Genomic DNA, 26,266 nt, shown 5'->3' with positions numbered 1-26,266 from the left:
TATACCTATGCATTTATCACGGGCTACGTAAGAACTATTAACAAATAATTTGACAACAATATTTTTTAATTCAATAAGTCAAACTTAGAAAGCGATAAAAGCAGTTTTATGAATAACAAAAATAGAGAATAAAGACAAAAATATATTTTTTACGAAACTGTTCATATAAAATGTAGTAATTCTATTCCTTTTGATTATATTTGTCTATGTTTTGTCATGACATGTCGTGACATCAATCCATAATGCTTGTTATTAATAGAAAGACTCTACACTTTTGAGAATAAATGGGTATAATGAAATTTAAAATATGGATCCACAAAGAAAAACAGCCGCTGGACCAATGGCCCCATCCAGTTTGAAAACAGCTCGAAAAAGTTTTGCAGTTTGCAATACCTACATTAAAAACATAAATCCTCAAAAAGAAATTGTAACAGTTCACACTAGCACCCCTAACGTTGAACATCGCTCATTCCATAGCGAACAAAACCAAATTTATCAAGGCGAAGTTAATGTGCTTTCAATAATGTACGGTGATGTGAATTAAAGAATGTACAAATTTGTTTTATGGACTTTAATATTTTGTTGCTATAAATAATGTCAATATGTTGTTTTAGTAATACTAATAAAGATATTATGTGCTGTAAATACACTGAAGATGTCAAAGAAGTCGCAGCAGGGTTTATTGATGGAACAATAAGATTATTTGATTGTAATACTGGAGATTGTACGCATACACTAATAGATGACGAGTGTCGTGTTTATCCTGGTCCGGTAACGGCTATCAAGCACAGGCCAATTAGCAAGGCACATCCTGTTACTAACATGCTTTTGTCATGTTGTAAGCAAAATTGGATAATGTAAATGTAAAATGTAATTTAGAATTCCATAAAAGTAAATTACTAAATTTGTCGTAGATGTCAATGGGTGCATAAAATGTTGGAAATATAAATACGAACAATGTTTATATACGATAAGAGAAAAACGGCAAACTTTAGGCTTGTGTTACCACCCACGTTACACCAAATTTGTTACATTCGGAGATGATGCTAAACTTAATATGTATGACGAAGAAGCACAAACACAAGAAAGATCTTTTTATTCAAGGTAGCCTGTAATAATAATAAGTTACATATAAATAGATATATTCATTAAAATTATAATAAATTTTAGTCAGCGAAAAAACATTGTGGACGGCCACACCTCAAGAATTTTCGCTTGTGTCTTTAACCCTAAATCGCATCACGAATTAATCTCTGGTGGTTGGGATGATACTATTCTTTGTTGGGATGACAGGCAACCTTATGCAACACGATTTTTTTCTGGTATACATATGTGTGGCGAAGGACTAGACTTTGATAAACCTGGAAAGCAGGTAAATATTATTATTACAGTATTGTATGTGATCGGCAACTTTTATTAAAAATTACACTGCTTCATCTATTGACACCATTGAGCACTTTTAGTGCTCAGTGCGAATATAAAGAAAACATCTGTCTAGCATGATCCACCTGATCGACTTCGGACTAGGCGGCCATTCTTAATAAAGATACAAGGGTATGCGCAAATACAATTGCAGAGTTCTTTGGCGTCAGACTCATAATCTGGTGAAACGAGAATCAAACCCGATCAGTGCCAGATATATTTATCAGGATGATCATTGGCTTTTCGTGCTTTTCCAAGATGTATAAACACTGCCAACTTTCAAACTGCTGAATGTTAACGAGTATCTTGATAAAATAATAAATAAATACGATTAATTTATAAAATGAATATAAGAGTTTGCGTCTACTTTAGAATTATCACTCGTATAAATCCGAACGTAAGAAAATCGTGTAGTGTACGTGTCGTGTGTTGTGTTGTGTATCCTGGCGGCAAATCGCTTTTCAAGAGATCTATTACATTGTACTCAATTGTATTTGTCACTATTAAGTTAAAAGTCTTAATTAATTATGATTTTCTGTATGTGTAATTTTTATGTCAGATTTATTCGGTATAGACCCTACTCTTGCATATCATTCTGGCGTAATCAAAGAAAATGAGAATTAGAAATAGTCAATTCTACCGCATTTTAATGATTTAATATTTATTAACAGTAATGTTTCTTTTAGATTTTGACATGTTCTTGGCAAGATAAAGATAGTATTCAAATTTGGGACTATGGATCTTGCAAGCTTATAGAAACGATTGTACCCGATATTTACCAGTCGAAATTATATTGTGGCAAAATGGTACCACAAACTAATTTAATTGTTTGTGGTGGCTCTGAGCCTAATATATTGCGAGTCGTAGACATCAATATGAAAGTCGTAAGTAGACACTTATTATAATTAAATTATAACGCATTACTCGTCTCCTAATAGAAGATGCATTATTCCAATGGAGCAGTCATTGCAAGTATACGCCGTTCAACCAGTTATTTACTTTTTGATAGTTGCCTTAGAACGTAACTGTAGCGGATTGCGTAAAAGCTAATTTTAAAATGCTTGGTAAAAAAATTGTGAACTATCTAATCTTAATGAATTATCTTTTCTATGACTTCTTACATACACTTAACGTAAATGAATAAATCAATAATAATCATTTTATATTTAGGTGAATCATTATGGGAAAATCTTTTACGTCTACTTAAATATTAATAAATTAAACAATCTTAAACATATGTATGGTACATATTTGAGAAAAAAACTGAACTTAAAACTGAACAAATAAATAAATATTGAAAGGTTTTATTGCAATATATATTTAAGTAAAGCGAAAACTTAAATTAATATTATTTATTATGATTTGTCACAATAAATAATAATTTTATTTCAGTATTTTAAAACTTTCATAAAATTTCATGCACAATAAACGGTGTGGTTTATTATTTAGTAATATTTATGTGTATACTATACAGAATTGATAAAACAAACAAGCGGATAATAATTTTTACGATATTATTTGCCATAAAAACTTGCAAAATGAAATCCAGAATTAACATAGTGACAAATTATATATTTTTTCAATGATAAATCATAGAAACCATTAACAAACAAATATTTTTTTTTTAATCAGACAGGATTTTCTCATTCAATTGCAAAAAATCTATTATCCATACTACATATCAATTACGAGTCAATAATCGAATCGATAATCAAAATGTTACCTTGCCGCATCACTAGTTCCATCTGACAAAAAGTGTATAACTGGTTGGACAGAGTATAGGCTATAGAGGATTTTACAAATTTAACAGAATTTTATCCGACCTACATAAGCTTCTTCAAAGTATTTTTGATGAATAATAAGCAATGGAATCTCATTGATGTTTGGCCGGATTGATCTTCTTGATATTTTACATTATAGGGGTGCTGTAATTTGGTAATAAATGCATGACAAATTTTCATTTCACAAACAAGTTTTGATAAATTATGAATCATATTTTCGTCTACATACACTACTGGTTCTAGAAATAATTAATTTGATGAACAATTAATTTAACATTTGCGAAATGACTGATATTATCATCAGTAACCATTTAATATCAATAATATTTGTAATTACTTGAATAATATATTATATTCATTACGCAATCGTGAAAAGATAGTAAATATACCAAGTTGCTATCGGAACTTTAATACTACATACATTAAAGTGGATATAAGTAGTGTAGTGGAATATTGTTGTATGATATCTAAGTATATTAATAATAGTGCAAAATATAATAGCTTTTTTGGAAACATATATCTTACTCCTTCTTTAATTGGAAATACATTACATTAACAATTTGGTTAATTCGTTTTTAGGCATTTGTTTTTAATTATTTAAAATGACAGCCAATGAAAGTCATATCTGGACGCACCTTTATAAAAATAAGGCGATTAGGTATGACAAGCAAAGACAAAGTTATAAAAATCAAAATTAAACCATACTTCTCTAATTGAAACATTTCGTGTGTTCCTTCATTGAATAACATTTCGTATTTTATGTATGTTCTGATATGGTTTATAGTTTAATGAAACCATTTCAACATATTATGCTTAGAAGCTTAATTATGGATAAATCGGATTAAAAATAGTATTTGTTACAAGAATTATACAAATATCTAATTTTAATTTTTTTTATACAGACAGAGTGTTCAATACGCAATAATCCAGGAAGCGTGTATGGTTTTGACTTTGGAACAGTGAGAAGAAAACCAAGTAAAGTCCCAGACACTTATAAAAAAATAAGTGAAATACAAAATACGCCACGAATTGTTTTTGTAACTGGAAAAAGATTGCAAACGGTAGATTTTGGTTAAATATTCTTGAAATGTGAATTGCGTTAATTCTGTTTAATGGCATACAGGCAACAAAAACAAAATAAAAATATTTTTAAAAGTTGTATATCCGTTGTATCGAATTTATTTTCTTTTTTAACATTCTCTACTCACAAACAGCCGTTTAATACAATTTTACGTGATAGACAAATACACTGTGATCTCATTTTGTAAATAGTATATAAAACTCTAGAAAGATAAAATATCCAGTTTGGCAAGAATTCATAATAAATAAAACGTAATAACTACTACATAGTATTATACACAGGATTCGAACATCTATTATTCGACCGGTTCAAGTTGAGCCTCGTCAAAGGATGGGTTTTCCCATGTTGTAATTGTTTTTTATTTTGAGCTTTCGACATCACAGTTGAAACCACCACATTCGAATAGTCGAGAGGCGCGAGAGCAACAACGGTAGGGGCGATTGGCGGACGCTCACCGCTCGCCAGCGCCGCCGCTCCGACCGCACAGAATGAATTGCGCGTCCGAGCTCGCCCATCGCCTTCCGAAGTCAATTTACATTTTTTCGAAACGCATTCGTGCGAAGCTTTGACCCGCCCTCCTGCTTCGCCCCCTGATTCGGATCGAGTTCGACCCGGTTGGTCGTAAAGATCAACTAGCACTTTCACCGACAGATCCTCGGCGGGCTGAACGGCCTGCGCAGGGGGTGATGTGGAAGGGCGTACGCGTGATGTAGATCGGCGTGGTTGCTCCAGTTCAGAACGCGCCTCGAATTCCTTCTTGAGATTGCTCACAAGGCCGACGGGAGGCGGAGCAGTGGGGGGTGCGGCGCGCGGTAGGTCACCGTGTGACGCGGCAGCAAGACGTCGACGGCGCGGGCCCACCCGCAGCCACGTGTCTGCAGGCGCTGAGGCAGACAGGCGACCTCCCCACGTCGAGGCGCCGCGGTCTCGCGCACTCTCCATTCGCGCGGCGGCGTTGCACAGCTCGAGCATGGCACAGGTTTCGTTAAACTTACGCTCGTTCGCTGCGATGTCGGGCGGCGGGCGGGTGCGCTCGGCCTGCTCGCGGATGACGCCGAGGTCGGGCGCGGCGGGCGCGGCGGGCGCGGGGTCGTCGCGCGGCCCGGCCGGCGGGCGCGCTGCTCTCGTGTCGTACGAGCCCCACGACGAGTGTCGCGACAAGTCGGGCACCACTGCGCTATCGAACGAACTCCACGAACTCTGTCTGCTCGGTGGCGGCGGCTCGTCATCGCCGCCTTTCCTTTCCTCTGAGTCTATATTACGCTCTAACGAATTGTACACATCACTTGGTTTAATTTTCACGTCCATTATACCACTATCACTCTTAATTATATTATCACTATCGGTAGCGTTCCTATTGTACTCGCTTCGCGACCACGTCGTCTCCCCGGGGTCCCAAGTGTGAATTTTTTCCACTTCTAACTCAGTTTGAGGGTATTTTTGAACTAAATATCGCTGCGTCGATTCCTGAAGCTTATTACAAATATCCGTCGCTATACCAACAGAAACTTCCGACGTTCGAATAAAAGAGATGTCGCATGAGTTTCCAAAATTTAATCTCTGGTGCCTCTTGGGGAACTCTCTTCGCTCAATGGACGCAGCGCTCTCAATCTCGTTTACGATATGTTTGACGGAAGGAGCTCCTTCTTCCTTCAACCGTATGATCTGATTGGGAGAGACACTGTAGCTGCCGCTAGCGCACGGCATGAGCATGTGGCGCGTCTCCGAGGCCAAGTTTTCCAGCGAGACGGAGGTGGGCGGCAGCAGCTCGGACGCCAGCTTGGTGTCAGGTGACCAGGACCGCGGCCGGCCCGTGTACGAGCCCGTCAGTGCAAGTACCAATGGCGTGGGATCCATTATTTTATTTTCCATTTTTGAAGCCGATTTCGGAGCTTTTAGATTAGTCTCCGACTTTGACCTCTGTAACTTTTCTTTATTTTTCATGGCGTCGAGTATACCTTGATAAGTTTCGAGTTGGTTAAGAAAGTTCGTATTCGGCTTAATACAGCTTCTTTTCGCTTTAACGTGCTTAAGAGCTTTGTCAAAGTTCCAATTGAAAGCTTTCATAGCGTAAGCGATAACGACGGAAGCAGACCTACTGATTCCCATTTTACAATGAACGAGAACCTTCGAGCCCTCATTTCTTGCTTTATTTATGTACTTAAAAGTGTTATCCCAATGTTTTAATAGATCAGTCTTTTCGTCGTCATAAACTCTAATATTCAGATAATCAAACATACCTGGAAAAAAATTATCTATTTCTCTTGTCACGTTGAGTATATGCCTGACCCTGGAAACAAAAAATATATGTTCAGTAATTTCCCATGTGTAAACAAATAGTAAAGTTTATATGATGTATAACTTTTACCCATTTCTTTGCAATTCCTCTAGATTACTCGCGTTCCATTCGGATCCAAGATAGACATGATCAAATATTTCAGTAGGGGCATCCATCTGGCCTAAAATAGTAAGCATTTCTTGATCAATGAATGACTTAAATTCGGCTAAATCCATGTCAAGCTCGTCTTCGAGGCGGCCGCGGATGGCTTTGCTCGTCACTTCATCAAGATCTACGCTCATCATAATTTCTTTAAGCGTACACCTGATCACGCGTTCAGTTTCGTCTCTCTCACGTGGCCTGTTAAAATTTAAAAAAATATTTAATTCCGTACTAAATACGTGACATTTGCGAAAAAAGAATGTTTTGTTTACTATTGGTTGAATTTAAGTCGAAGAGGACAATTGTAATTATGTTATTAGATTAAAAGCAGTTAATAAATGTGGCGACTAAAAAATCTTGGTCCAAAAAGGGAAGTCCTAAACTTCGGATTAATCGGAAAAAAGAAACAGCTATAAACATTAGTTAAAGTATCAGATAACATAGTTTCTAGGATATCATATTCGATTGATCTTAATGTGTCAAAAGGCAGTGCAATGTGGATTGCCGTGAATGCACCATCAAAAGCAACAGTCAAGTTACGCGTCTATGTAGTTTTTGAAAGTGTGGAGAGAAGAGCGTCACTGGACGGGAGGCGACATGGGTTCATCAGTTTACGTATGAGTCAAAACCAATATTGGCACAAACTTGTGTCTTCAAGGAACACCTCGAATAGTTAGACGTAATCTTGACCACGTTGAATTACGTCTAGCTCATTCTGAAACCTGCTCTTAGGTGGTTTCAATTCCACTTACTTTCAAGTGCTGGCCGCATTTGAGAGTAAGTGGATAGCATTTAAGATTTTTCGACGCGAAAGGAACGCATACGAGTACAGCTGTTTCTTTTACGGAATAGGCCAACAATCCGTCTGAAACGCTCAAAAGGTGGCAACGAGGGCCAGATGATTTCCAAATAAAAAAAACCCTTAGTCTCCTGCCATTTCTGCGAATGTGCGTAAGCCTTGCTCTGGTCGTATGAGAGGAGAAACTAGGTTATGTACAGGGCGACCAGAAAGCTTCAAATAAGCAAGTTACATGAGGAAAGATTCCCTACTACCACACTTGCTTATGTTACTCGCTTTTTACGAGATGCTATCCAAGCGTTAGGGAGAGCGACATTCTAGTCGTCCCACGAGAAAAAATATTCAACATAGTTACCGTTAAAGAAAACGTAGTATTTCTGACTTTTTAATTATACTTTAAAAGGATTATAGGATTGTTCTTAAATTATGTAGAAAATAGTACAAAAATTTATTCGCGAGATCATAAATAACAATAATTATTTCACTTCACCTATTGCACGCAGCTAATGCGTTTAATTAGCGTATTTGCCAACATCCGATTCCATTCGAGGTCAAGAAATGAGGTCTAGGTACAACTTTATGCGCTGAATATTACAATAAACTTTTTTATTCTAATTTTTAATTATGTTTCGTTTTCAATAACCTTTATATTCTTGGATGGATGTAGTGATTAGCTGGTTAATATTTTCTTTCATGTATAGCCTATTTACTGAATTATGGCTAAGCCGGGTTGGCAAGGGAGACTAGCTAACTATACAAATGACAAAATAGTGCACATGTGCGCGTATGTGCGCAAACAGGGAAGTTTCTCTCTAATACGATGATATTCCGATATTTCTGGAGAAAGATAGCTACTCGTCGTCCAAGGCAAAGAAGTGTGATACCGCCGGTTAATCTCAGAATCATTTCGACCCCGGGTCCATTTGATAGATTCCATTTAAAAACCGTAGTTAAAAGAAGTCGTAACTCTTAACTCACTATTCTTTATTAATATTTCAAAAAGATCAACTATTACTTTCTATTTATATTTCATGAAGTGGATCTCGAATCAGATAATGAGAGAGGGTGACGCGATCCTTGCCGCACCAAAGCTGGTAAATTACTTGAGCCTGAGCGAATCCGGCGAGGGCGGGCGGCGGGACTCGATGCAGTCCATGGCGTGCCACTCGTTGAGGCAGGAGCGGTCCGAGTCGACGCGGCGCTCGTAGTGCGCGCACCACGCGTGCGACGCGCCGCCCGCGAAGTGGTTGAGCTCGCGGGCGTGCGCGCTGGCGCGGTGCAGCGTCTGCAGCGCCGACCTGCAAACCGCAGTACCCGCGAGCTTTATCGTCATTCATTGAGCAAAAACTAGGGAAACCTGTTAACCTATGAGCGTGGTGCCTTATCAGTGTAATACTTCACCGTAAGCTTTTATTAATTCCGATACAATTTAAACTATATAGATTACCAGTAAACATATAAAACAAGCTCAATATACATACATCTAATGTAATTAAATGATAATAGGAAATACATACCACATGGCTTGCACAGATACGGGTTTGAATATATGTTGTTGATTGCAAACGCATACGCTAAACCCTCTGTGGACAATGTATCTTTAATTAGTTATTAACTTCATTGTTCCTGACGGCGAAATGTCATTAGTGAACAAGAGGAATTCTTATAACATTATTTAGTGTAACGTAGAAGTAGAACGGTCTGATTTTTATTTAAAAATAATAAAGTTCAGTAGCCGATGTAATAAATTACCTACTTGGAACTCATTGAATTTGTTTTTAATAAATGTAGCTAACAGGAGATCTAGCTTTTTGTTTAATTATTGAACTTATATATAAATTATACATTCTTATTACTCACAATAAGGGTAAGTATTAAAAACATTTTCCTAAAAAGTTACGAAACACGTTAAATCGTCTCCTTATACGTAGATGACTTCTACGTCAACGCTGAATTAACATTTTATTCAAGGCCATTGCAATCACTTTTACGATTCTCTTCGATTTACGATAATATGGTAATTTCTGTTATACCTTAAAATACTACTTATACGCCCTGATTTTAGGCTTATTATATTGAGTAGTTTGCAAAAGCGCATGTAACTTAAATATTTTTTAAGAGATTCCTATAACCCTTAGGAAAAACTCATAATCGGAACGGAGCATTACAAACAATTTGCTTACCCATCTCCGTCCAGTTTAATGGAAGTGTCTGCAAGGACTCGCAGAACAAGCCCAACCGTTGTTCGCTCATTGCAGTCTATCCCCAGTAAAGCGGCTTCGTCACCGCGACATACTACTACCAAATATCGCGTACGACCTGGGTGTCCGCTCTCTAGTTTCACCGCCTAGTTGAATAAATATGTTAAATTGATTACAAAGATATAACAAAACACTTGTAAGTATTGTGTTAGGTGCGTAACACAGTTTGAATTAAATCAGCTGATACCAAATGATATTAGCCCTATAACTAATTAAAATCTGTAGTAATTATACTCTATTTAAGATTTGTTTATTTTATCATACTCTCACAATTTTAATTACCATTTTGAGCGTCTCCTCCGGGCGCACCAAATAAAACATGGACTGTAGGTGGTGATGAATGTCCGGCTGGGGATGAGCTCGCGCAGGTGACCGCCGCTGGTCGGCGCACCCGTGCTCCGCGCCACCCAACACCAACGCGGCACCTTTATTTGCGAAGTAGCATTCATTGAGACTACAACAAAAGATATTCCTAATTAACAAGAAGGCTACAAAGGACTGGGGCCTTTCGAATGAGTATTGTGTGCATGTGTAATGTCGTGAAAGTGATTTTAGTACGAATGTGCTAATTATAAGGAATAAGTGGACTCAAATTTTAAGTTAAGCTAGTCATATTTCTAAAAATCACCTTTTTTCAATTTATTATTTGAAAATGGGTTTTATTGACGATAAAATAAGTGACACAGGGTGATTACTAATTATATATATTTTGCTACAAATCCGCATCAAACGCATTACAGTTACTGTCCTATTATACATATATATTTGCACACGTACCTACAATATTATAGCCGCGTCTAAAGGATGTACATTCGACTGACTCTGGACAAGTGTCAACAATAGCACAATGGCGACTGACACATCGGGATAGGGTTGTTTATTTTAGGTTTTAAATGTAATTGAAAATAAGAATTTCTCAATAAGTAACGAAACAAAATGTTATATTACAGTATCATGCCTGTCATCACATTATTATCGCAAATGAGAATACCTAGATAAAAATGTTAACAATAGCGCCAATGAAAACCTGAGGATGTATTAAATCGCATGTTCGTGAAATTATGTTAAACGTAATTTCTCACTTTTAAATAAAACAATGAATATGTATTGTAATGACAAGTCATTATTAAATAAAATAATGATTTTATAATCATAGATATAGATAACTTTTTTATATATTAAGATAACTGATCGAACAAAACACAATACCCAAAATTGTTCCTATTCCTTCCTTTTTCATAAACCTATTTCCTTTCTTTTCATAAACTCCTTTCTTTGAAGTCGACTAAAAAGCACAACAAATAGACACACGACACAATCGCAAATTATATTTTCAAGTGACAAAATTTCAATTATCGTTAAATACTTCTTGGTCATATGGTTTGGTTTAAGAATTTAATATTGAACTTATATCTAGTCCGAAACCAGTATTGCAAAATCCGTTATAATTAAAAGATACCTGGATTAACAAAAGTATAAATAGAAAATTCAATAAAACCTTTTCGTATGACACAGAGACCATTCAGGTCTCATCAATTGTCTCATTACAATTAAGTCAACTTATTGTTACTAGTTGTAACAAGTTGTCCTTCGATTGAGTGGCGCGAGGTATAAGTTATTGGACTGTAATTTTTTTTAAATAATGCTGCCGCGAAATGTATGAGTGACGCCATTTTTAGTAAAGTTGCGGCAATCCGTCTTGGCGCGGCGTTTACCTTCCTTTCACCGGTGTGCAGCGCAGGCACATGACGAAGTTCGCTCGGTACCGGCTGCGAGGAGACGCGCTGGCTGGCCCTTGAGTCGTTGGGTTTGTCTCATTACGACATATCGATTATTACTACTCATATTCTAAGAATTACCTAAATAAACAATGATAACGAAATGTAATTTTTGAGATTATACTTTTTTGCAAACAATTTAAAACATTAATACGTCTTATTTACTAAAGTGAAGTTTGAAGATTAAACGAATTCAAGTACTAAAAGGAACGTACTTATAATGTACCTTTTAACAGTTACCATGACTATTTGAAGGTTAAATCATGCAACAGAAAGTAATTTTAGCTACGACGTCTGTTGTGATAGATTAGAATCCTTTTTGCATTTTTGACAGGTACTCTAACTGATTTTGTAATGCTGGAAAACAATCAAAATTGTATGTGCTTATCGAGTAGCAGCAATTTACGTTGTCACTTCCATTACCGAAGCAAGGGCGGTTGATCTCAAGGTTCGTTAAAAATAGAGCGGCGGCGCGTTGCCAAAGCTGCGTTGCCCGCTTATAGTTGCGCGTATATTAAATCGCCGCATCTGCAGCCCGTTTCTTCATAACGCTTTACCCAATTTAGGGCAGCGCGCGTCTCAGCCATGTGGCGTGACGTCGAAACGCGTCAAAACAATACAACTAAAGACTTGAATAAATGTAGTTGTAAGTGAATTAATATTACTCAAAAGTTTAGCATGAACAATAAATGTTTTTTTTTATGAAATACCAAAAGTCTAAAATTCATATATTTCATTTTAATATAAAAACATTGTCTATAAAACTGCTTATATATAATTTCAAACTTGTTTCATAAATATCCAATTACTCGAAGTAACAATTCAAAGGTTATTTTATTTAATTTATTGCTAAGCAGTAGAAAGACAATAATTTATTGCTTGTAGAATACCTAATCTCGGCTAGATTTCTAGTCCTGAAATCAAGATATTCGATATATTGATCGAAATTAGAAAGCTCTTGATAAATTTCAAACCATTTAAAACGCTTTTGAAATCTAAAAACTTGTAGGTATCTGTTAAACTACTCGACCCATTCATTATTTTTACTAAATGGCTATTGCTTAACAATTTTGATAATTTTAATGTGATGGTGTTTTTATTTCATTTATCCGCCTTTTCTTCTAAATTTTCGAAAGTCTTTAATAATTTTAATATGGTACGTACAAATCCAAAATGTATCTGAATATATTACATTAGTAACTTATCTCTCAATAGAAAACAATTAAAAAAGAGAGTTTGCGTTACTTTGTCTTTAAATTTTGCAATAAAATATAAAAATTATAAGTAAATCAAAAGTTAAGAAAATCCAACATCACCTAATCTTTTAATATGATCACTAGTTTATTTTTATGGCATACGAAATCAATTCCTATATAAACCAAGTAAATAAACATTCTTATTTGTAATCATTGTGAATTCTTAAAATATGTAACAAGCTACATTATCTAAAAGGTAAAATCAATTGCTATGTTCGCTTCGCAGACTTGATTGAAATTTCTGACAATCGCGACAATTTAAACAATTCTCTCTCAATAGTCACGTGTGTTATTATTTTACGGTAACGCGCAATATAAATATATGTATAAGGATTGTTTTTCTTAAAATATAACTTTAAAAAAAACATAATTATTTCAAAAGATCTAATAATTTTTAAATTTTCTAAAACATTTGTCTATTTAACGTAATTAAGGTAGTTAAGATAAGGAACAAAACATAAGGGACGTCTTTCTCGGAAGAGCATTATCGTTGAGTAGGAATCTCATATATTAGTCACACATTAACAGTTAATCGCAGTTTGTTTACATGTGAAAACATTGTACCTTATATGAAATTTTATTCGATTCAACGATAACTATATAACTGCAGACAAACCTATTCCCTACTACTAAAATAAAATTTTAATTTGCATTAACATAAACTATTTACGATTAGCAAATGTTCGGTAGCCACTAAGAAAAATAAACTTTGAAAATTCTCTATAATATTTCTTTCAATCAATTACTCAAACAAAGTGTGACACAAATATTAGTCATTAACGATAAAATAAATTAGTATGATTATTTTTAAAATTAAAATATTATTTATATTGACAAAGTTTAATGCTGCGTGACAAATAAATTGAACTAAATTTAAACACGTAAGTATATGTGTTAACAAAGTACTTTAATTTTTACCAGCAAAATGATAATTTTTATATTACCTATAGGCAACCATGTCAGAGACAATGAAAACTAAACAGCACAATGTCAAGTCACTGAATATGGCACTGCACAAAAACTATGGGTCTGTGATCGCAATTTTCCAAACGGATGCGGTTTGTGAAACGGCACACGGACCGCTGAGCGCACCTCGGTGCATCATCCGGCGCGTCCCGAGTTACAATACAGCACGCTCTAGGCACAAGCAGTTAGCCGTAGCCCACAGAGCCAACCCGTCGAGTAACGTCACAGCTTCCCTCTGAACCGAGCGCGAACTACCGCGTAAATATAGAAACTCGACACAGAACAGGAACACGAGGCGTTCAAGAACACGCTTTGCCTTTGCTCTACACGCGAACTCTATTATTGCGTTTAGACTAATAGTTGTTTCATATTTTTAATATTAAAATAACAAAACAAACATAATTTTAAAAAATCTAGGACTTTATTGTTTCAAAGATATCTATTTTAAGCATTAAAGTTAATTTTCATTAAATAGAGCAAATGCTTACGTAATTGAAGTGGTCTATCGACGAAGCCAGTCATTTTATGCCAGAATATTTTTTTAAGATAATAAATTCATGAACACATAAAACCTGGGCTTTAATTTTAAACTGCATCCAGACGGACCTGGACAATCTTCAGTCCAAATGTTTAAAACTTATTCTGTAATTCTGTCAGACAGAATTATTTTGGAGAAGAGACAGAATTTGTCTTCGAGACGAAAGTAATATTCACCCGGACATTTATACATAAACACAAACACATGATATCTCAAAATAAACAAGACAAAACCTTGTCATATATTTTTGAAAATCTGTATCATTTACACTTCCACCGCATAGATTGGCCGTCTTTAGGAAGCTTACATCGTCTTATGACTTAACTTCTCACCTTTTCTTTTAGTTGTTTTTGGTCACATTTTTACCTTTACTACTTTTTACTATTAACTTTGTCCAAATTTCAATCCCACAAAAAAAGATAGGCAAGTGTGCTCCAATTTGTTTATCATTAAGTATGACGGAAGGAAGTAAATAATATGAATAAGCTATTTAACAAGTTTTTCGGCCAAAGTAACTAAAACATTACCTTCTTAATTTCACATTTTACCATAATACAAGTCTTCTAAATTTTCTTTCAAACGAAATACTAAATAGAATGACGGTACTTCTAAGATCTTTTAAATTGTATTATTACGGTTCCTACGTTTATCCTTTTCACAGAACTTTTGTAGGATGACTATCAAGAGCCACCAAAGTTTACGTTAATTTAGAAAGATTATCAAATGAAGATGTCTTTCTGGCCGATTTCGGCATCGACGGCCATTTTCATAAGACACTAGTCACCTACGATGAACATATTATAGTGCACAATGGAAGCCGCAGATACAAGTGGACTGTCAAAATCCAATGGGACGGCCAAAGCGGACTGACATCAGGCACAGGAACAGCGGCTTTACGTGTTTTCCGAGTTACGCGAGTGTAAACACTGCCAATTTCTAATCGGGATTTGCAGTATAATAAGCAAGGTACAAGAACAACGAAGCAGTCAAATATTATTGACTTGACTTGACAGTGCGTCAGACTCGTCTAACTATCGAGATGGCAATATTAGAACAAGGGTTTCATTTTAATGACTTGTTTTTAATAAATAGTTTTCTTCGACGCGTTTATGCCCGTTTCTCGTCGGGATTAGAACGATCGCCTCAGGACCGTTCAAATAACAAAGTCATTATTGTTGTAAGCAATAAACAAATAAAATATTTTTTAAATATATTTGATTTGATAATAAGTAGATGAAAGAAGTATATATAAATAACTATGACAGATGACAAGTTTAATAAGGTATTTACGTTGAACTTTCTCTTTTTAATACCCCCAAAGAGATTTTTGAAGATTGATGATAAGCAAATATTTGCTACCAGTTTTATAGATGACTTGAAATTCGTTATATTTTGGGCATAGCCATCTACTATTGTAGTCTATTTTTAGTCTTGAGTTAGAGCTGTTGGATTTAATTTAAGAGCTGTTACACCGAATTGTGTGATTATTTCTTTATCTTTAAAATAACACTTACTTATTAGTAATAAAAAGATAGTAAAGTAATTACTAAGCAGGTATTTAATAAGAATTTGAAATATGTCTGAACATATAGTATAAAAAATATAGTTATTTAGATTTAAAAAAGTAGTATGGTTAGTGTTTTGAGAGATTGGTAGTTACATTTATAATGGAATAATAGAAATATAATGGAGCATTAAAGTTTATAGGTTTTTTTATTTCTATGACCTTTAAAGATGTAAAAACTTTTATATATATGTTTGCCAAATAAAGATTTTTTATAAATCGACAATTTTTTCTAAGCAGGATGTATATATTTTATATAAAGTGTACAAAATTATTTATATTTGAATCTCTAAAATTTTCGGTAGTGCTTATCTCTATCAATCTATCTTAGATCTAGAAACCCATGCTAAGTATAGCAAGAATTTTTTGTAGATTAATTTGTTTTCTTTTTAGTATTGTTGTACATGTTGTTTTAAATAACCAAATAAGAACATTATTATACAAAAGTTTAAGGAAATATTTTTTTTTTTTTAAAACACACTAATGTCTCACACTAAACATGATTTGCATAGCAGTGGTTGCTATTATACATATATCATACCTCTGAAGAAATACCAATATTATATGTATCCTATATCATTTTGACCGGGATCTTCATAAACCTCGTATTCAAAGGCAAGATAGAATGATAATAGTGCTGATTAAAAAATATATTATTTTTTAATAATATTAAACATATTTACACAAGTAATATTTTTACCTACCTCTTGCTGGCACGATTTCCGACATCCTCTTCACTAACATCAGTTGACTTCTCTTCTTCATCCTGTTATCAAGAATAATTAAACTTTTATTTTGTTGATTATTTTTTTTACTTATGAGTGATTGTTATGTTTATGAGCAAATTTAACAATAAAGCTTTTTTTATTTCAAAGACAAATAAAAATAAAAGCAATAAAGTAAAAATAAATCCTTTTATATACAGTGTAAACTCTATATAACGACACTCAAGAGACTGTGTTTATTTGGATGTTATAGAGAATTGTCGTTAAATGGAGAAGAAAAATCTGCATTAGAAAAAGAAAAGTATTTTTTCAGACTAGTGTTAGTAATTAAAACCAAAAAAAACTTAATTAAACGCTGTTGCGTATATTCTGTTATTTTCGTCAGACGTCTTTTGTTGCACCAGTAATTTTGTTGTATTTTTTTACTTATACATAACAGTGCAATATTGAGGCATCTTGGTGATAAAAAAGTAATTATTTAATAATTTTGCTACTTCCAGAGCTTCTTTATGCGTGCAAGCAATCACAATTTGTAAACTAAAGAACAGATTTCTTAGAAAGTTGTATGTATGATGCCGACAGTTTATTACGGCCTAGGATAATAAAGCAACAAAAGAACATACACACTGCAGTTTTTACTAATTTTGGCAAATATAAAATATTTTTTTATTATTTCATGTGTCATCATTGGGAGTGGGTGTAACGCTATATCTTTGTATGAAAGACAAGCTGAACCAACCAAAGTGATTTCGACGCTTTAGGGAGTTTGTTGTTAAATCAAGTGACATTACATGGAGTTTCCACTATGTATATTTCTCTAAATTTAATATTGGTTTCAACAACTTTAATTAAATGTCTTGGATGTGTACCTCAATCTACACAGATAATTGACAAATTATGAAACAGCCTCGAGGAATCATTTTCATCATCATTTTAAATCAGTTTAAAAATAAGATAAATAATTGTAGTTATTTAACTTATTTTAAAACAGAATTTTTAAAATAAAATCCTATAAGGAGAAAATTTAAAGTGAGAAGTTAAAATAATTAATATAGAATATTAAGATATGTTGAAACTTTAATCATAAATTAAACTTTATATACATAAGAAATAGTTGCAGTTTTTAAAGACTATGAATTATTTTATAAGGCTTTTTAGGTATTCAATGCCAAAATACACTTTAATTTGCTTATTGTTTAAACTTTCTTGTTTGTTATGTTAAGTAATCTACACTTATTATCATTCAAGCTACAATTTTGAGAATTTGAGTACTATAGTAAATTATTTTTAATGAAATAAAATAGCATTATAATTACCATGAACTCATAAATGATAGTTTTGTAGAGAATGTTTTGAATAAAAATGTGTTTCTTTTTAAATATTTAGATCTTTTATAAATTGTTGAAATCAAGAACAAATATTGTACTAAAATCTAGAATAACACAAATCAAAAGATTGCTGTTCCTACTTTAATAATTATAATATAATAATTAAAAAAAATACTACGAAAATGAATTACAATATTTAAGTTAACATTAAAATTTTATATTTTTTATCATAAATTTCTCGTGTTATTATCTCAATCCCGTCTCCTGTTGCTAGTTCGTGTGCCAAATTATTGACCTAACTTTTACATCCGTTGTTGTTACTCACCGTTTTCTTTGGTGTTTGCACACTCGGAGTACGTCGAATAGTTACAAGTGCCATACCACATTAGTCCTAACCAATCATTATCGGAGTAATACACAATCACAAACATAAAGTGAATTAATATAGACTTATCATAATACTAATCTACAGATGAATCACTAAATTTTGGATAAACGTACATAAGTCACCATAAACTTTAATTATACTCATGACACCAAAAGTATTGTTTAAACTTATAAAATGTTATTTGGATTTTTTTATTCTTTATCTACGAACACGGAACAACGAAAATACTCACTTGCATTTGCAATGCAATGCAATGGGATAGACACATTTTTTTTAATAAAATACAGATAAACAAATAAAACCCAAAGGATCAATACAGACTATAAACTCTATTTAATACATTTGTAAACCCAATAAGAATACATCCGAAACATAATATTTTACGTTTTAAAAATATTTATAAACAATAAACAATCATTTTATTACTTTTGTTTTTTAGAAGAAGGTTTGGAAGAGAGTAGCAGAGTAATCACGATTTTTTATAACCATTATGCAAGTGACATTTATATTTATTAAGTTGAGCTACATTTTCGTCAAAAAGTTATCGTATGTAGGTTTTTTATTTTTGAATAATATCGTTGGAATACTACCACATTGAGTTTGTTAATCATGTTTCTATATATTGATTGATTGGTGTTATATTGTTTGCTGATATAGTTTAAATAAATTTTTGATTATCTTGTTGATCTAGCAACTAGCTCAAAAAGTCGTGGATGCCGAGGTAATGATTTTAAACTCCGGATCGGGCCATTAAAAGATTATTAGGTTTTTCATGATGATATTCTTAGAAGCAGCCCCAACCTGAAAATTTTCAGTGTTTACAATTTCGTGCCTCAGAAAGAACGTATATATTGCATAGATTTCCACTTCGCAAAATCAATACATTCGTCCTAGGCTAGTTAACCGAGTCTCTATTTCAATATCGCACATAACACTAACATTCACTGATTCATTAATTTAAAGTTTAAAAAATCAGTATTATAAATATATAATCTGTCATAAATTTGTATTTGATAAAATTATAAAATATCTTGGAGTTTGTGTAATTTAATCTATTAAATAAATAAATTATACATTGAGTCATCCTACCAGTCCTTGTAAAATCAGAAAAAAACATACTGGTGGTGGGAATTGCTTAAGTTTTACTGTTTTTATGGTGAAGTTCTCATGTGTGAGACTCGAAAACTTTTTCACACAAACAACACAAATGACAATATCATCTGAATGGATTATAAGGGACAAACATGTGTGAATATGTAATCGGGTGAAAAAAAGTAAAAAAACAATTAAAACACTATCCATATCCATAAGCGTGAATGTGATGGCTGCATAATATCGAATAATACAATTAATAATAATTAATTATCTGTTAACCACTGACATCACTCTTCGCGATTGTCGATTAATAGAGTCAACACTCAACATTTTACAAACAAATGTTCTGCCATTACATAATGTAATATTGATAAGAATAAGAAAAAGCAACGCAGTTATATTAAATACTTAATAAATGCAATGTTTCATATCCTAATTAAACAATTGTCCGTTGATACTAAGATTGTTATGACGTCTCTACAGTTATACAAGCACCTATTACGCCAGTGTGAAAAACTACCACTGGATGCTTGTAAACATTATAAATTTGCTGTCAAACAGGTAATTAAGATTGTATATTGTTACTAACAGTATTTAAAACGGGATATTTACCATGTTTTTTATTTTTATTTGGTGAACAAGACATTCGTAGATAATGTCGAAATATCGAGCTCCACCAAATAAAAATAAAAAACATGGTAAATATCCCGTTTTAAAGACTGTTAGTAATAAAAATCACCATGTTAATTAAAAATCATGTATATTGTTACTTTAGTTTTCTTTTCATTTGCTGATTTATAAAATAAAAAAATGCCTATTTGGTTACAAATTTTATTATTGTTTAATAAAATTACGTATGCCTTTTAGAGCTATAAACAACACAAATCAGAAACAGATCCAGAAAGAGTGAAAGAAATAATACAAAAGAGTATCGAGGATGCTAAGTGGATTTTAACCAAGGTACTGTAAAATGCAATTCTGTCATAATTTATTTTCTGTTAAATCCAATTAATATAAATTAATCCATAATTTTGTTTACAGTATTCTAAAAAATAATGGACAAAATAATAAAAGTCTGTATGCAGAGAATATTTAAAAAATATTTCATTTATTATAAACAAATATTATAAATTTAAAAATGTTTGGGGAAAGAATTGAGGAATATGAATTACTTGAGCATCTTGGAAAAGGAGGATTTGCTCATGTATACCGAGCAAGATGCAAAAAAACAGGCTTGTTTGTTGCTATCAAAATGATAGACAAAGCTTTAATGGCAAGTGCAGGTATGATAGGACGAGTTCGACAAGAAGTCACCATTCACTCCCGCTTAAAACATCCTGCTATATTAGAATTGTTTACATTTTTTGAAGATGCACATTATGTTTATTTAGTTTTAGAATTAGCACACAATGGTGAGTTAGCTAAACATTTTAAGTTAGGTACCCGTGGTCTTAGCGAGAAGGCAGCATCTGACATATTTAGACAAGTTGTGAGTGGAGTATTGTATCTCCATACTCATAACATTATACATAGAGATCTTTCACTGAATAATTTATTACTCACAAAAGATCTTAGTGTAAAAATTGCTGACTTTGGGCTAGCAACTCAATTAAATGGACCTGATGAGAAACATGTAACCATGTGTGGAACCCCTAACTATATATCACCTGAAGTAGCTTCAAGAGAGACTCATGGCTTGCCTGCAGATGTTTGGGGATTAGGTTGTATGTTGTATACATTATTAGTCGGTAGCCCACCATTTCATACACAACATGTCAAAACTACTCTTAATAAAGTCATCAATGCTGATTACAAAATACCAATTGAGCTGTCAATTCAAGCACAAGATTTGCTACAGAAACTTTTATGCAAGGATCCATCGAGAAGAATAACTTTAAAAGGTATAATGGAACACCCATTTTTGAATACATACTTTGATATAACAACTAATCCAAAACAGGATTTTTCACGAGATTCAGGATTTTTAACCACCCTCCACAGTACTCAACATAGTCAAAAGCCAAGAAACAGTGATAGAAGTAATTTAAGCGGTCTTGACTTATTTAGTGATAAACACAATTTTAACAAAGGAAATATAAATTCCAATAATTGCCTAGATCAAAATTCATATAATTTTTTTGAATCTAGACGACAAAATAACTTTGTATCAGCTTCAAGTGAACCCTTGCAGTTGTTAAATAGTAATCAGAATAAAATAAATGAACCAATTGTAACTCCTAAAATTGATGACACATATAAAGTTACTAGTCTTTCAGAAAACATGAAAAAATTAGATTTAAAATATAAACAAATTGAATCACACAGCTTGGGTGAAGATAACAAAGAAAATTTGACAAAACCATGCATGCTAAGTTCAAATGTACTAAGTGTTCCACCTCTTTGTGCCGATAGACTGCCCACAATATCCCACAGAACCCGCAATGCAATTCTTAAAATCGAAGCTTCTGAGGTTGTGGTAGAATTCATTAAAAGGAAAGGTAAAGAAAGAGAAGAAAAAATTGTAGAAATTTGCAAAATATCTAAAGATGGCATGAAAATTATTATTTATACCATAGACAAAGAAAAAGAGAGAAATTTGAATATGGAACATAGTTCAAATCCTGATGAGGTATTCTCTTATCATAATTTACCACAAAAACATTGGAAAAAGTATCTGTATGCAGCAAGGTTTGTAGATCTCGTTAAAGCTAAGACACCTAAAATAACTTTGTATACATCACTTGCAAAGTGCCAACTAATGGAAAACAACATAGACATTGAAATGTTTTTTTATGGGGGTGAGAAAGTGACATACACTTCGACAGATGGACTAAAAATTATTGACAAAAATTTAAAAACTCATCACCATTTAACTGTAGCTCCAGATTTAAAATATTTAATTGATCATTTTGAAGAATGTTCAAACCGTTTAAAAAGAATACAAAATGCCCTTTCTTGCATTTCTGATGAATGTTTTCCTTTAATTATTGGCAAAAGGCCTGTTCCAATTGCAAATAATGTAACTGCTTCTGGCCAAGTTTCATCTAATACAGATCGAAATTATAGTACCCCATTGTTTAATTTAGGATCATTCCACCGAGCAACAACTTGTTCTAGTCGTGCACAAAGTGAAGATATAAAATTATAGTATCTATTTGAAAAAAATTGTAAATTTTCTGCTAATGAGTTTAGGTAAATATAGTATATTAAAGTAGATTAAGGCTATTAATGTAGAATAGATTATTATAATAATGTGACACAAAAATGTAATAGACTTGACCCTAAAAAAAGATGTGCTTTTAATATTGTATTGGTAAAACATATTACAAATTTGATTAATAATTTATAATTTGAGTTTGACATTTATTTAATAGTATTATTACTATTTTAATTATGTAGATATAATGTTGTTGTAATAACTTAATAAATTTAGTTTATTTGAAACAACAATTTTGTACTATTATTTTTTTGCTTGCCCATAAAATAATATGTAGTGTGCATTACAGTGGTAAAATACAAACTATAACATTATTTTTGTTTGTTCCATTCATTCCAATTTTTTTTTTTTAATACTGTATAGGTATATTACCTATGTAGTATTTAAAAAAAAAGTCCAAGAGGACCATGAAAATAAAGAGGAATACATTTGAATTAAATATATATGTATGTATATTACGGTCGGCAAAGTATTTGAAAAATTTTAAGAGGTGCAAAATGTCGAAAAATAAATACACTATAGAAAAAATAAAATAGAGATCCTACAATCTGGCAAATTTATAAACTATAAATACACAACATTGAACGACAAACTTATAGTTTAATGAACGAGCTTACGACGCTTTGTTCGCGAGAAAACTATTCTCTTTAAGCGGTCTAGCGCTGTTAGTTTCATGAAAGTTTTTGTCTATCGTAGACTATACATATCTCTCACTGGATTATACATTATTTTTATATAATGCACTCAGCGATTGGGAGTCAGGAAGGGCTATACATATTTTTAACTGTTGGCTGACAATTTACGATCTAAATTCTTTTGTAATATAGTGGACCCCCGGTAATCCGACCAACGTTTTGCAGAGCAGTGACGGACTATCAAAATGTCAGATTATAGAGTACCCTACTGCCTAAGAGTAAGACCCCCATATTTTATTACACAAAAATTACATTCAGTTCAGAATCCATGGTCCATTTTTGCACTTGATTACTATCAATGTCGAAGAAAACCGGAACAAACTTTGTGTCTAAAATCGAGCCTTCGTTAAACAAAGTCTCGAACTGGTGCCGGCTAAACCTAGCCCACCCCAAAAGAACGCAAGTTTGCACGTTAACTGCTAAAAAAACACCATTTGTCGTATTTCCACGATTTGAAAACATTCCGTTATCCGCCACAGCTAGTATCGGAATGCTTGGCGTCGATATTTCAAGCCTCGTTCAGTTCCGCGGTCAATTGGAAGGCAAAGCCAAATTGGCATCGAAAAAGCTCGATGTGCTCAGCAAGTCAAGACAATCTTTCACGTCGGCCCATCGTCTAAGACTCTACAAAGCGCAAATTCGGCCACACATGGAGTACTGCTCTAACCTCTGGGCAGGTGCTCCCCAGTACCAGGTCCTTCCATTTGGCTCCTTAGCTCCGACTGCTGAATTTCACCTTCGGACATCTCGTCAAAATTCCAAATATCGCCCGCACCACCTAGATGTCCAAAAATCCACAACAGCGCGATTTTTAAGACACTTTCTGCCTCGCACAACCACTCTGTGGAACCAGCTTTCGCCGGCGGTTTTTCCGAACCGATACGACTTGGGAACCTTCAAGAAAAGAGCGTACTCCTTGCTGAAAGACCGGCAACGCACCTGCAAGCCCCCCGGTGTTGCAGATGTCTATGGGTGGTGGTAGTCACTTTCCATCAGGTGAGCCTCCTGCTCGTTTGCCACATCTACTATTAAAAAAAAAAAATGAACGAAGAAAAAATGCTTTATGGTGACAGAAATCCTTCATAGAAGACACCGCCGCGCCGCCGCCATAATTTCAGAGCCCTTGCGCAAACTGCTTATAAACATCGACACGACCAAGTGAGCGCCATTATACACCTACATCTTGCATAGATACCATATCATTAATACAAACCCGACACCATACTATAAAATAATAGATACAGGATGTACTGGGACAGAACCATAATCACAGATAACAATACATTTCAAGAAACCCGATATTACACTACATAACAAAATTATTTATTTTATTGATATAGGTATCCCTAACACTCACATCACAGTCGACAATTTGGAAAAAACTCTTTAAATATCAAGACTTTTCAATAGAACTGAAGCGTCAGTGGCGTGCAGACACTATATATTGTTCCCATAGCCATCTCATCATCTGGGGTCATATTCAAAAGCCTACAACGGAGCCTTCCAGGATTCCTCATCACACTGATCATTTACTTCAAAAAAGGCAATCATCCTCAATACTTGCCGCCTTACCCGCAAGTTCCTTACGACCTTAGCTGCTTATACCTAGCTCCTACTAGCGCTTGGCTACGGTATTTAGGATTTCGTTACCATTAATAGAGGAAAAAAAATAACAATGAACTAAGAATGCTATATGCTAAAAATTTGTAAGTCGAATTTTATGGATACTAATTTAATAAAGTGAGTTAAACTATATTAAATAAATAAATAAACATAAAAGTTTAGTAGTCTAATTTTCATTCTATATGAAAAATAATCAATTTCATTCGGATATACAGAGGTTTTTAAGTTACTGAGTACATGAATCAGTCTACTATGATTCATGTGTACTCACAATCGAATCTTCCTGATAAAATGGGAACATTCTTAGAATTATATTAGAGCTTAACCGCACTCTACGCGTCAGAGAACCAGAGATGTAAACTATAATCATGGTATAAAAACAATCGATTCGAGGTTGGACAAATATCCCCGATACATTGCAGTGATGAGTAAGCCCCATTTTTTGTTTGCGCACATGCTAGTGCACTATCACCACCATTAAGACCGCCGACGACGTGATAGTCAGACGGTGTCATTAACTTGTCATTATGTAGTATTTATGTTCAAAGGAATGGGAAAAATATCCGATACCTTTTTGAATTTAATTAATTTAACTTTTTGCCAACCCTAACACTTCTGACGTATATATTAGAATATTTTTTAATATTTAAAATTAAAAAGCAGGTAATACACATATCAGTAAAATGGTTACTAACTACTGTCATGTGGAGTGTCAGCTTAGTTGTACTTGTTTTTAAACTTTACGATCGAAAAAAATAATCACCGCTTTTTAATGAAATTATTATAAAAAATATATTAATTAATTTTTAAACTAAAACAACTGTTATAAAATCAACATTATTGCTATTTTTTTATATTATATTCTTCATCTTCAATATAAATAATATGAAATGTGATAATCATAAATACAAACAAATACTCGCGCTCGTAAATCAATTAAAGATTGTTTCTTTCCAATAAAATTTATAGAAAAAAACTATTATTATTAAAAAGTTAGTAAACATTAATTGAAAAAATATGTAATATCAACTGCAGTATTTCGGCTTTTTTAAGTTGTAAATAATATAATAATTTTTTTTTAATGTTTTTCCAAATAATCGTTTAGCTGTAGGCGTTTGTATTATATTTTTATCTGCATCCTTTCTAATTAAAAGCAATTACTTCGTTTTGTTTTAGGTAAAAAAGTAAAGTAACTTCTGGAATTTCTTATACTGCAAACATAATTAGGGATTGAACTGTGAAAAAATATAAATATAATATTGCAAATAGATTAGCCAAAATATTTTTAAGCAATCAAATAACTATTACA

The 26,266-nt window shown here is 33.3% G+C and overlaps 3 protein-coding genes across 3 annotated transcripts; 2 read left to right on the top strand and 1 right to left on the bottom strand.

Moving 5' to 3' along the window:
• Window positions 1-226: 226 nt before the first annotated feature.
• LOC113399973 (uncharacterized WD repeat-containing protein alr3466-like) lies at window positions 227-4,364 on the top strand. The gene is made up of 6 exons (XM_064215497.1): window positions 227-525; window positions 615-838; window positions 915-1,104; window positions 1,171-1,372; window positions 2,109-2,306; window positions 4,106-4,364. Exons 1-6 carry the CDS (start codon window positions 308-310, stop codon window positions 4,277-4,279), a joined length of 1,206 nt encoding a protein of 401 aa, XP_064071567.1. The 5' UTR covers window positions 227-307; the 3' UTR covers window positions 4,280-4,364.
• Window positions 4,348-18,609, bottom strand: LOC113399951 (protein phosphatase Slingshot). Its single transcript, XM_026639272.2, is given in 9 exon segments — window positions 4,348-4,643; window positions 4,645-6,574; window positions 6,653-6,922; window positions 8,627-8,821; window positions 9,041-9,106; window positions 9,707-9,870; window positions 10,067-10,238; window positions 16,591-16,652; window positions 18,265-18,609. Coding segments are annotated over 9 exon segments (2,949 nt in total). The 5' UTR covers window positions 18,319-18,609; the 3' UTR covers window positions 4,348-4,607.
• Window positions 18,610-19,721: 1,112 nt separating this feature from the next.
• On the top strand, window positions 19,722-22,872 carry LOC113399958 (serine/threonine-protein kinase PLK4). Its single transcript, XM_026639285.2, has 3 exons — window positions 19,722-19,983; window positions 20,290-20,382; window positions 20,464-22,872. Exon 3 carries the CDS (start codon window positions 20,561-20,563, stop codon window positions 22,568-22,570), a length of 2,010 nt encoding a protein of 669 aa, XP_026495070.2. The 5' UTR covers window positions 19,722-19,983; window positions 20,290-20,382; window positions 20,464-20,560; the 3' UTR covers window positions 22,571-22,872.
• Window positions 22,873-26,266: the final 3,394 nt, after the last annotated feature.

Source organism: Vanessa tameamea, chromosome 8 (assembly GCF_037043105.1).
Source record: "Vanessa tameamea isolate UH-Manoa-2023 chromosome 8, ilVanTame1 primary haplotype, whole genome shotgun sequence".
NCBI lineage: Eukaryota > Metazoa > Arthropoda > Insecta > Lepidoptera > Nymphalidae > Vanessa > Vanessa tameamea.
The sequence above is the reverse complement of the archived record's forward strand: the minus strand, read 5'-3'. Positions and strand labels throughout refer to the sequence as shown.